General features: G+C 37.9%; 1 protein-coding gene across 4 annotated transcripts in view; it reads right to left on the bottom strand.

The window, feature by feature from the left end:
• The window catches only part of LOC121652818 (contactin-associated protein-like 4), a 127,067-nt gene extending 116,489 nt beyond the window's left edge, over positions 1 to 10,578 (bottom strand). For all 4 annotated transcript variants that reach the window (XM_042005863.1, XM_042005865.1, XM_042005864.1 and 1 more), the window contains exon 1: positions 10,318 to 10,578. In XM_042005863.1, the coding sequence (XP_041861797.1) occupies positions 10,318 to 10,402 (85 nt within the window). In that variant the 5' untranslated portion in view covers positions 10,403 to 10,578. The remainder of the gene's footprint in view (positions 1 to 10,317) is intronic.
• Between the last annotated feature and the right edge of the window lie 2,202 nt (positions 10,579 to 12,780).

The following is a 12,780-nucleotide window of genomic DNA, read 5'->3' as shown; positions in this document are numbered from 1 at the left end:
TTCCCTATAGCTGTAATAAATTTATAAAAGAAAATCTATATGTGACAGACCTAACTTCAACTCACTGCAATTAAGTAGAATCTGTAATGTTAGAGGGAATATTCATTTTTAAATCACTATTATTCTGATTCTAATTAAAAAACTTTTTTTTTGGTATTACACTTCATTTTTTCAGGGATCTTTACCATGCAAATTTTTTTTTCTTATTTGTAAAATATTATGTGAAGGTCAGTTAAACACAACACAACATTATGACTTTAATTAGGTTTTCATTAATTTGTGTAGAGTAAGTCACAACTCTGAAGCTCACCTGCCTTTCCACCTACCCAGCATCTCCTCCTTTCTCTGAATTGTGTGGCAGCTTTCATTCTGTCACCTGACAAAATAACACATAGACGCATGCTAAGGACACAACCTTGTTTTACTTTGTGACTATTATTATCACCACGATTGATGACTTAATAGCAGGTGGAAAATAATTTATTTGTGCCTTAAACGTTTATGCTAACTAACTCTAAAATAACTTCAGATGTTCACTCTTTGCTCCTGAAGTTCTGGATAAAGACACAACCATGGTTAGCACAGCTCTTTATCACTAGCTATTGCTAGCACTAGCCCTAGCTCTTTGAGCAATTTTTGAAAGACAGTGGGGACAGCCAATCACATTAACAAGAAAATAAAAGAGCAGCACCAATCATAATACAAGAAATATGTTATAAGGTGAGACTTATAACAGTAATGTTAGCTAATTGCAGAGATAGACGTGCAACGGAAAATATTAGGGACTCAAGAGTTGCTGGAGATCCCAAACCAAACCAATTCTACACCCATAATAAAAAGCATTGATCAAGGGCACACAGGGGTTCACCATAGACTGTAAATAAAAGATGGACGGAGCCTCGTCATGGTAGGAACCGCCCAATGAGCTTCACTTTTGCTCTTCAGAAACCTGCAGGTGATGTCACGGAGGCTCTGTCCATCTTTTATGTTTTTGGAGCTGAAATGTCTCCACACATTACAGCGCTTCGGACTGATTGATCAGTGAGTGAGCGGCACGCTGCTACGACGCTATGTTGTATCTCATTTCGCATACGACAATGGCAGGCGGAAGAAGAAGAAGTTCCTACCTATCCTAATAGTTTATTTTCCACTGTGTTCATGTTAATGATAGTTATTAATATAAGAAGGAAAATTTAGTTTGAGAATTAGTTCAATAATATAAACAGGGTTGGTATGGGAGGAATTGATATTTCAGTATCAGTCTGCATGTCACTGCTAATTAGTCTTGTCAGATAACCACATAGCTCAAAAGCATTTATTTGATTACTTTTATTACACATACAGTGGAAAAATACCGAGGTCCAGACCTACGGCTACGGCTTTGGCAGTATGACTACATCTGTACTTCACATAGCACAAAGGGATGACATATACACTCTCATGGTTTTTTGACAACACAATGTTCCTCTGCAGCAGCTTGGTATGTAGCAATTAAGCTTTCTTGGGAGAGGTTTTTTCTTACATAAGATATCCCTCGTTGTTTGGAAAGGAAAGAAAACATGGATCTTCGTTTTTTCAGACTGTCATAAATAAAATGTTCAATTAAGCATCTACATCAACAATTAAGCATCTTACATTAACAGTGTGTTTTTGCTAATGCTGCTGCTCAAAGTTTCCGCTTTGCTGCTTCAGAGTGACAGTGAATTGTAACCTCAGCAGTATGTAGGCAGTACTTAGATTGATAAAAAGTCATTTGATATAATGACAGGGACATTTGATTAATAGTTCAGTTTTTAGAGAGACAGGCTTCCACAGGGAGAGCCGGCCTTGGGCAAACACAAAATCCCACAGGTAACAAAGGCAGATGGATGTTCTGCAGTTCTCTGTCACTTTTATCGCTTAGGTATTTGTCCCTGAATTGATAAATCTAGATGCATGACTGGCACCTCCAGGCTCATAGCACCAGTGACTGCCACCTTTATGTAACCTTGAATTAATCAGAAACGCTTTGTGATTCCCCTTCTACTGAACACATGACAAAAAATTAGACCGATTTATGCACCACTGCTTTGCTCTGTCCTTAAACTTGTTTTCTAAAACACTACTATTTCATAATGAAAAATGAAGGACAGGTAGTGTTTGCAGACAACAGGTCTCAATCAAATAGAATTTATTCTGAGGTTTATATCATCTCAATGCAAACCACCACCTCATTCAAAAGTAATGTATTCTGATGAGACAGGCTTTTTAGGAAGCAGGGAGATATAGGACCAAATTCAAATCAGCTTTTCTTCCAGCATATTTTTTACCAGCTTATTTTATGTCTTGCTGTGGACAGGAGGAAATGAATTTCAAACACCATGAGAAAATAACAACACCTTAAAGTTCCCTCCTCAGCCTCAGCTTGTTAAATAATCTAGCCCACCCCACAATCTCAGCTACTCAACAGATGAAGCATAACCCAAGTAACCTTGCTACTTACGCAGCATGCATGTTTAGTTTTGGAATAGTACAAAAGAAAAAGGTCCACCTGCACACTGATTGTGGTAAAGTGGTTCTGATGGTAATTGCAAAATGATTTATAACAAACAAGGAGATGTTTTAGAAAGAATGCTCATGATTACTAACCAACTTAATACTAGTGATTAAGACCATGAATATAGGGATGTGCTGATAATTCTCCCCAGTAAAACTGGCAGCAACAGTCATTTATTAAAATTGTTATACTGGCTAAACATTTGTCTAAGTTACCGCTTGCAGTTATGATGTCTTCTTTTACTCAACAGTATCTGCAGTTAATTTATATATCACACAAATAACTCTAAGAATTTTAGATCCACAGCTGAAGTATATAAATCAATACAGATTTTTAATGAAAATATGTTGGTTTTACAGTCTAAACATGTAAGATTCTTTGGGGTTTTTTAAGTACATTTAAAGGTACCTTGTGTAACAATTACTTACATCTAGTTTTAAAGATGGGCATAGAAATTACTTCATATGCCAAGCATAATTGTGAATGGATGGTGGCTGTCAGTGGCCAAAATTCTTCCAGACATAAACATGTTTTCATCTAGGAGTGGATCCAGTAGCCTCAGGGGCAGTGATGACTGCAAGTACTTCAAATTGGGGCGGCAGTGGCTCAGGCGGTAGAGCAGGTCATCCAGTGACTGGAAGGTTGGCGGTTTGATTCCCACTCCTCCAGTGTTGACATCACTGGTGAATGAATGTGGATGAATGTTCGGTGATGGTCGGAGAGGCCGTTGGCGTGGATTTGCAGCCATGTTTCCGTCAGCCTGCCCCAGGGCAGCTGTGGCTACACAAGTACCTTACCATCACCAGGTATGAGTGAGGAGTGGGTGAATAATGGATACACAATGTAAAGCACTTTGGGTGCCTTGAAAAGTGCTATATAAATCTAATCCATTATTATTAACTTCTATTGTAACTTCAACATTGTTTACATGTGTACTGTATTGTGCCTTTTGAGGTGTCACTTGTCACAAACAGTGCTTTACGACCTATCAAACAAAGCTGGTACTGCAGTTTTAAAACTCAGAGGGTTCACAATTTACTCACATAGAGTTATTCATTCAGAAACACTGTAGTGAATATTGAGGTACAAATAAGCAGCTACCATCTATGTGGACCCACAGCAAATAGATATAAATGGCTTATTCTAAGAGAAGAAAAACACAAGTTATTTTAAGAAACTGAGTGGACATAGACAGAAACATTTTTTTTATAAAATATAGATTTTTCCTTTCATTGACGTTTCATTTTTTTAACACGCTGCACCATTAATGTGTCTTAATGTAATAAACAGAACTATACAAGATGTATGCTGAAAATGATGTATCTGTTGTTGTTGAGCTGATGGAAGAAAAAGACCACATTTTGGATCTTGTACTGTCATATGAATTGAATGTACAATAACTGAAATATGCCACACTTCTTTATCCGACCATCTAACTGTTTTATTTTTGTGCTCACTGCCTGCACCCACCACCACAAACTCCGAGCCCGTTTACTGTCTCTGTGTTTTTAATTCTTTGACTCCTCTACAGTTTTCTGCTTAGTGAAAAGACTCTTATTTTCTGGATGACTTTAGTGACTTCAATGTGGATGTCTGTATGACAATGTTAGATTCGCTCTGTACTGAGATTTTAGACTCCATTGCACCAATGACTGTAAAGAGCGTAAAGCTACAGACTGAGCCTTGGCTGAATGAGTCCACTTGTACGCTCAGACGTCCATGTAGACAGGCAAAGAGTGAGTGGAAAAAGGACAAGCTCCAAATTTCCAAGGATCTCCTGCGCGATTGTCTTTTGGAGCTGAATATTTCTCCTTCCTTGTTTTCTCTGTGGGGATTTTTTGCAGTTTTTTGCGGATCCCCACTGTCTCAGCTTGTTCAGAAACCCTCAATTCATACAGCAAGCTCAGCTGCCTTTCACCAATTTAAGCCTGTTTACCTTTCTGTACTGACTAAAATTGTTGAACACCCACATCCTGCTAACTGTCCGTCTGACAGCATTCCAACTCGTTTGCTTAAAAAGATTTTCAGCTCAGTTGGGTCTTTTATCTTCTTTCTTATAAACCTGCCTCAGCTATGGATGCACTCCATCCTTCTTCAAACATGCCACGGTGCAGTTTCTTTTGAAAAAGAAGAATTTTGATCACTTGGTTCTGTGTAATTTTAGGCCAATTTCTAAACTCCCTTTTATTTCCAAGATTTTAGAGAAAGTTGTCTTTAACCAGCTCCAAAAATTCTTAAAATGGGCCAATGTTGGTGAATTGTTTCAGTCTGTTTTCAGCTTCTTCGCAGCACTGAAACTGCTCTTTTAAAAGTTTTTAATGATCTTCTTTTAAACCTTGATTCAAGTAATTGTGCCTTTTTAATTCTTCTAGACCTAACAGCAGCACTTGACACAATGGATCACATTATACTCCTGTCACACCTCAAGCACCGTGAAGGTATTGAAGTCACCACTTTGGTTTAAATCTTACCTTGCAGATAGATCCATCTCTGTACAGTTGGGGCAGTTTTCCTTCTCAGTGGCCCCTCTGACCTTTGAGGTCCCTCAGGGGTCAGGTCTGGGACTTCTACTGTTCTCCCTTTATATTCTAACCCTGGGTTGATATTTAGGAACCATAGTATTGCTTTTCACTGCTGTGCTGACATTGTGCAGATATACTTGGTGTTAAAGGTCCCTTCTAAAGGATCTGTTAATTGCATGAGGGACATTAAGACATGGATGGAATTACATTTGTTAAGATTAAATGAAAATGGAAATGAGATTGTTTTCTTTGGTCACCTTGACTTGGTCCAGGTCCTTGCCAGCTCCTTTGGCTGCCCACTAGCACCTTATATACAATTGCAGGCTAGTAAAGGTTGATGTTATTATAGATGGGGCACTTAAATTAGACAAGCAGATCAGCTCAGTGGTCAAGGCTAGCGCTTCTATCCAAAGTCAAACCCTATCAAAGAAGGTCTTATCTAGACAAAGTCATCCATGTTTTTAATACATAGCGACTGGATTACTGTAAATCCCTTGGCCATTCAGATCTCAATCATCACCAACTTGCACAGAATGCCGGGACAAAGAAACACGATCACTTAACGCCGGTGTTTTCTTCAATTCACTGGCTTCTGGTTAGGTACAGGATTGATTTTAAAATTATTTTATTTGTTTTTAAGGCTTTGAATGGACTGGGCCCAAAAAATTTATATGATCTTCTTAAGGTGCATCAACCCTCTACAACCCTTAGGTCAGCTGCAAATAGCCTCTTCATTTTTAAAACACCTCTTAAGATGTGCTTATTCACTCTGGCCTTTGGCAGAATCACATCTACTGGATCTTTATCTGTATTATTTCGCTGTGTTCGTTTTTTTTTCTTTCTTTTTTTGATTGTCTTGCTTTTATTATTTGTTATTGTTGATGACTCTTGTTACTGTAAAGAACTTTAGTTGGTCATTGGCTTTTTAATGTGCTATATAAATAAAGTTGACACTGACATTGTCAAAGTATGTCACAAACATGTCATAAAGAGAGGAAATAATGTGTCTCCTTTAAACAGTAGATACCACCTGAAAATGTGCAACCTGTTTCACAAGTGCAATGTGGGGTGGTTAGTAAACTGGAAGGACAACGGGCCAATGACCTATCTCCATTACTGTTCACCCTATACATGTCAGATCTCTGGTATAGATCTAAATCATGGGCAAAGTAATCATAGATTTCTTAGCCTTGTTCCATCACAGTAAGAGTTTAACCTCAGCTGGGGCCTTACTGTATGTAATATGCATGTTCTGCCTGTATATGTGTGGATTTTCTCAGAGTGATACAGTTTATCTCCAAATCCAGTCCACAGCTGTTTTCCTTTTAGAGTAGTTCATGTTTACAATTTGCTGTCAAGTCTGCAAGGTGAGCTTCCCATCATATATGTATATATATCTATATGTCTATATATCTATATATACATATATAGATATATATACATATAAATTATTTCCTCCAAGAAATGGTAGGTCTTTCCCTTTTTAATAAAAGCTCACCTTTTGCCTTGTCTGGTTCTTATCAGCAGTTTTAGGGCTGAAATGTCACAGAAAGCTGTTTTTGTTTTTTCCTGCACAATGTACCGTTGATGTCTGTGTGGCTGACAGGATGCACAGCATTTTTCATGTCTTTCAATATCAGGGGAACACCAGCGTTGGGTTGACTCTGACTCCAATACACAACTTCTTTCTGTGTTTCACATTATATTTCAATTCAGTCTCACAGCAAGATTGGAAATAGTCACCAAAAATTCATCTATTGATTTATGTCCACAGAAAACTATTTTTCAGGATAGTGGACAGGAAAAGATCACTACAGACAAATACAGAGTCACTGTACCTTGTAAAGTAGTTATGAAAAGACAGTTGCATCATACTTAAGGCACCGCAAAGTCTACATAGGTAGACTGGATGTGGCAAGGGGATAGGGTCACAGGGTTACACCTAATCTTGACTGACATTTAAGTCAAGCAGAAAACCAAGCACAGGGTTTAGTTCATGTCCCTTGAAATCCTGCAATTTTGCCATAAACTGTTTGTATGGATAAAAGACTTGTTGTGGACCAGTTATTTCATTGGACCATTGCTGATATATCGTCTGCTACTGGAGTACAGTATGGCTTCAAAGGAAAATTGCTTTACGACTGGTCTGAAATAAGTGTTTACTGAATCTACACTTAAGATTGTACTCTGAAATGGTCTACATCATTCAAATCTCAAGAATCTTAGCTTTCCAATGGTGCAAAACATGTGTAGGTACTTGAAAGGAAGACTGAGTAAAATACATATTTATTTGTCATGTCTCGCACATGGGACATCTGGTACCTACGGAATATAGTAACTTTCCTTTGAATTGTCTTCATAGTATTTACTGTTACCTTGTACTTTCAGTCACAGTTTTGTTTAGGTTCCATATTACATTGTTTTTGGTTAAGTTTAAGTATTAAAAACTGTTTGTTAAAGTTAGAGACACATCATGCCTTTTGTAAAAAACAGACATTGTTATGAAGTATTGTATCAAAATATTTGAGTGCCACCTGTAGTTATTCGAGACACAAGTGGTGATGAAAACACAATATGAGAGATAGGCAGTAGTCAGAGTCCACAGAATTGTTAAATAACCTTGTGAAGTGTTGCTCCTCCCACACCTAAATGTCAGCTATACCAAGGAGATGGTGGCTGACCGGAGGACAGGAACTACAACAAATATGCTGAGAAGATTGGGAGTCACTTTAATAGCAATAGATGCATCAGCTGCATAGTAGCGTGATGTCAAAGTGGCATGATGCCTTCTTTGAATTATAACAAAGAAGAACACAACACAGAAACAAAGAATGAGAATGGTGGACATCCAGCATTTTCTTGGCATGTGGGTTTAGACAACAAAAACAGTCTATGGTATATTTATATGTTGCACTGTTGCCGCTTTGTTCTTAGTTGCACAGGAAGTAATGAATCTTTCTACTGATCAACGGATTGCAGTATGTCAAGCGCCACCTTTTTTAGTTGGATCTGTGAAATTGGGACCCCAACAGAAGGGTCCAAAAAGAGTAAGATAGATCTGATTGAATATTTTCTGGCACCCACCCCATTTCTTACCTGTTGAAATGCAAATAAATAAAAAAATAAATAAATAAAAAAATAAAGCAAATGGACCCATCCTGTATCAGCATGGACACATTGATGAAAACAGGGCTTCTTTTTTTTTGTCTTTTGGTGTCCACTTTAAAGGCAGGCCGGACTGATGGATCTACACAAATGCAATGAACAAAGAGTTGTTTGAGAATGACCCAAAGAAGGTCAGATGTGTGCAATGAGATGCTAAATGTCCTCTACCAGTCTAAAGTAATTGTTATGTGCTGTACTGTTGAATGTTGGGAGAGCATGCCACTTTTGGGCATCCTATTTTAGTCATATTAATGCTGGTGCCATATCACCCTGATTGCTCTGAGGTGGTTTAATGATCCAAATGCAATTCTGATGAAGAAGCAGCTTGTGGATGAATGTATGCAAAAGTATATGTAAATGTGAAAGAATTTTAACAGAAAAAAACAAAAAGATTGTCATTGAGAATTTGGGTGTGATGAAAGAAATTCATCCTTCCATCTTGTACATCTCATGACGAACAATAAGTGTTCTTCACTGAGCTGCAACCTTTTCATTGTTAAGAAAGAAGAATCTGGGCAGAAAATAGATTTTTCCCAGATGACAGCAACTCTGACATGCATTACTTTAGAGAGCACAATATATAAAACAGCAAGCTTTTTCCATAAACATGACCCTTTTCCATTATTTGACTGTCTTTCTTGAGTTTTGTGTGGCAGGTGAAATTATGTGAGAGCACAATTTACCTAGTTGATCTATATTTTGTTCAATTTCCGGCAAGTTATTTCTTTTGAAGTGTTGTTTTTTACAAACAAATCAAAACAAATGAGAAATTTTCTGCCAACTGATGCCTTCCTTCCTTGTCATTTATTCTGATAACACAGATTCCTGAAATCAATTTTGAAACCCTGAATTTCTGTCAGTGAATATAACACATGTGAAAGAAAACACTGCAATACTGTAATTACAGTAAGAACAGGCATTCGATTATAATGACACATTTCAAATCTGCAACTCATGAAGCTATTCATTAAAACCTCCCAAAATGAAACTAACAGCTCTCATCTTCTCAAAGGCAGCAGGGAATTGGAAATCTAACATACTTGTTATAGAGTTGATTAAATAGAATGTTTTCAACATTTTCTTTTTCTTTTTTAAAATAATCCTCTTATTAAATAAATAAACAAATAAACAAAACCAAAAAAGAGTCCTACTTTTCTGGATCTTTTCTGAAATTTTATTTTGAGACTAAAAGTGGAGCAGAAGCAGCAGCAACATTCTTCTGTGAATCTTTCCAACTTCTCCTTGGACAGATCAATTTCTTTTCTGGCTTTCAAGAAAACATCCAAATGATGGAAAAGTAAAAATAAAAAGGCAACTTGGGGAATTTAGTGCCTCTCACAACTTGACAGCTGCCAATCCATCAAGAAAAAGTGCTCCCTTCTAACGACCATCCTCCACTGTGGTCAAATCAACCAACTCTTAAGTCCCTAATATATAAAATATAAAGCATTATTTATTTCTATGCAAATTTGGAGAAACAGGTCACACTAGATCAAAACCAAGTTGTAGCTGCAGCCTGGACTCCCCTTTTTTGTTCCTTGTGTTTAGTTGTGTAAAACTGATTCTGCTTCTACTTTTCAGGAATTGTCAAAAGCTGCAGCAATATGTCAGTAAATTATTGAACAAATAAAATCAAAACCAAAACTAATGAATTGTTTACTGCTAGAATTAACTGCTTTTCTCTGCTGTATATTATTATTAAAACCTTATGTAATTAAACATCTCTTCAGTTAGTTTTTACATATTTTAGATCGTTATTAGTGAAGGTAAAAATCAAATTAGCAGAAGAGGATGATACATATTTCAATTATTTATTTCATTCTTGCTTTATGAAAAACATCTCTTGTGAAACACAGTCTACCATGAGAAAGAATAAAAAGAAAAAAATAAAATATTTTTTTTCTACTTTTTTCTTTTTCTATTACTTTAAACTCATGCTGTGTGTCAGTAACACTACTGACACACAGCTACTCACTGTTAATTAAAACCCTGTCAGTAAACTGACAGTAATAATGAACCATTAGGGTCTCCTTCAACAAAGAACACACTCAACATCCCACTCAGGCAGAACCAGAAGCGCACAGAGCTGCTCACCTTCTCCATCTGTCCCATAAAAGCCAGGCAGCAGTGAGGCGATGAGTACAATAATCCCACTGAGTCGTTTACTTCCCAGAGGCATGTTGAAGCGACAAGATGCAGCAGTAATACCGTACGTTGGGTGGCCGTGCTGTCCTTCCACCTCCTCCTCTTCTCCTCTCCCGTATGCTTCTCTTGTTTGCTCCTCTCCAGCTCCACTCTGGTGCGCTGCAGCAGAGCTTGCAGCAGTGTATAGAGGCTGGCTGGCACCCAGTGAGGAGGAAGGAGTCTCTCAGCTGCCTCCTCTCTGCTAAGTGACGGAGAGAAAAGAACAGAGCAGGAAGAAGAGAGAGAAGGAGCTGTGGCAGGTCAGAGTCAAGCTCACCCCTCTTTCACTGAGATCCTGAGAAAGAGCTCCTGGAGTAAGTCCATGAGCTAACTTTCGCTACAGCACAGTGACAGGATGTTGTATTTAAGATATTTAACTCTTCTGAGGAAATAATTAAGAAAAAAAAGAAGAAAAAAAAAGGATAATTGTGGCTTTAAAATTTCTTTAAATGAAACCAGAGATCAGATGAAAACTCAAGCCCAGCTTATGGAACAACACATACAGGCTGAAAGATATATACAAAACAAATATTTGATAAATAATCAATATTTTGCTTTTTTAAAACTTGTGGTAAACTTGTTCATCAAGGGTAAGAAAAGTGCCCCCAGACCAAAGAGCACCTGAGGCTGTGCTGCAAACTGAACTTGTCTCATCACAGGTTGAGAAGCTGCCACAAAAAGATTTTTTTTTTTTTTTTTTTTCCTTTTGCATTTAGTTTTTCCATCTATACAATTACAATGGCACTGGGAACATATTTGATATTTCAGCACAAGGCTGGGCAGCTGCTTCTTCATCACAAAATTCAGTCAGTATCACCTTCACAACTGTCAGGCAAAATGAGAACCCAGTTGTCAGAAGTGGCTGCAACCCCAAGTTTCCAGAAGCCTGGAACAGGTAGGAAATCAGTTGTCCACAATGTTATTTTATATTTCATGTGTCATGGGTCAGGTGATGTAGGACTAATGAGCAAACCTATTTTTGTCTGAGGAACCCATTTCAACCTCAGTAGACAGGTGGTGGTTTTCACCTTGTTTTGAAGTGGACATAACTGTTCCAGGTTATTTTAAGTCTATTTTTTCTTTTTATTTTTTTGTTTGTTTTTATAATCACTCACTGTTTGGTTTAAACAGTTTCAGATTTTTAGAATACATCTCTTGGATGCTCCTGAACACATCATCAGTGATGTAACCTGAGGTCCTGAGCCGTTTCGGGTCTTTCAACATGAGACACCTTCACACAGGGGACCTAGCCATGGTTGATCAGACCTGGCTTGTGTTCTGGTAGCATTCGCTCCACTGTCATCCATAGAGGGCGATGCTGCTGAGGCTCCTAGGGAGGCTGCTGACTTTCCTTTCTAAGTCCTCTATAATGGAGATGGGGAATTTCGTAGATGAGCAAAGGCCAAAGAACCCTTGGCAGGATACTGTGTTGGTAGATCCAAGCTTTGAACTGGCTGGTCCACTGCTGTAAACCAGCTCTCTAGCTCCTGACAGGTTTCCTGAACAGATGCTCAATCTTTCAGGCTGCTGTTGAACACCTTGTCAAGATTCTTCACTGGCTTTTCAGAGACAGTTGGGGTTGTTGTCCCTCCAGTGCTGAAGCAGAACCTGTCCATGACTTTGTCAACCAGTCTGTTACTGGTCACCACTGCTTCTGCCAGCAAAGTTATTGTTAGAATACAGCTCTTGGATGCTCCTGAACACATCATCAGTGATGTATCAGTGATTAAATACCAGTGTTTGACATAAAATAGTATTGTATAATCTGTACATTCTGATGAAACTGTGCTATATATTATGGTGGCAGTGAAACGCATCCCTGACTTTTAAAAATGCATCAGCAATACTAGTCTCTGGTAGGTGGGCTACATGGGTAAACTTGAAAATACAAATGTCCTTGTCCCCATTAATAAAACAGATAATTCTGTTTAGAAATTTTCTATAGGCCTCCCCTTGGCAGAGCAAATTTGTTCAGCACGATACAGCAACCAGATTATCAAATTGCTTGCTATGATGCTGGACAGGAAAGGTTAAAAAAAAAAAAAAAAATCCAGCTGCAGCTATTATAGACATTGTTATGTAAATAAAAAGCACTAATGCTGCATCCATTTGATTCCCATCATCCACCCAGTAATAAGCATCTTTCAACAAATGAAAGCAAGTTTCTGTTGGATAACACAACACATAACCTTGTTTGTGTAAAAGGACCAGCTAAGATATTAAAATCTGATTTAAGGTAGGCACATGGTAACATTCTAAACTGCAGTGGATGGATGTACCCTCCAACGTCTTTCTAATATGAAAGTCTGCACATGAAAACTTTTCCTAATTGAGGTGTAACATCCAAGTTTTGTTAGGTAACAAAAAGTAAAT

The sequence above is a fragment of the Melanotaenia boesemani genome, chromosome 14 (assembly GCF_017639745.1).
Source record: "Melanotaenia boesemani isolate fMelBoe1 chromosome 14, fMelBoe1.pri, whole genome shotgun sequence".
NCBI lineage: Eukaryota > Metazoa > Chordata > Actinopteri > Atheriniformes > Melanotaeniidae > Melanotaenia > Melanotaenia boesemani.
Note: the sequence above shows the minus strand (reverse complement) of the source record. Positions and strands in the feature narration are given on the sequence as shown.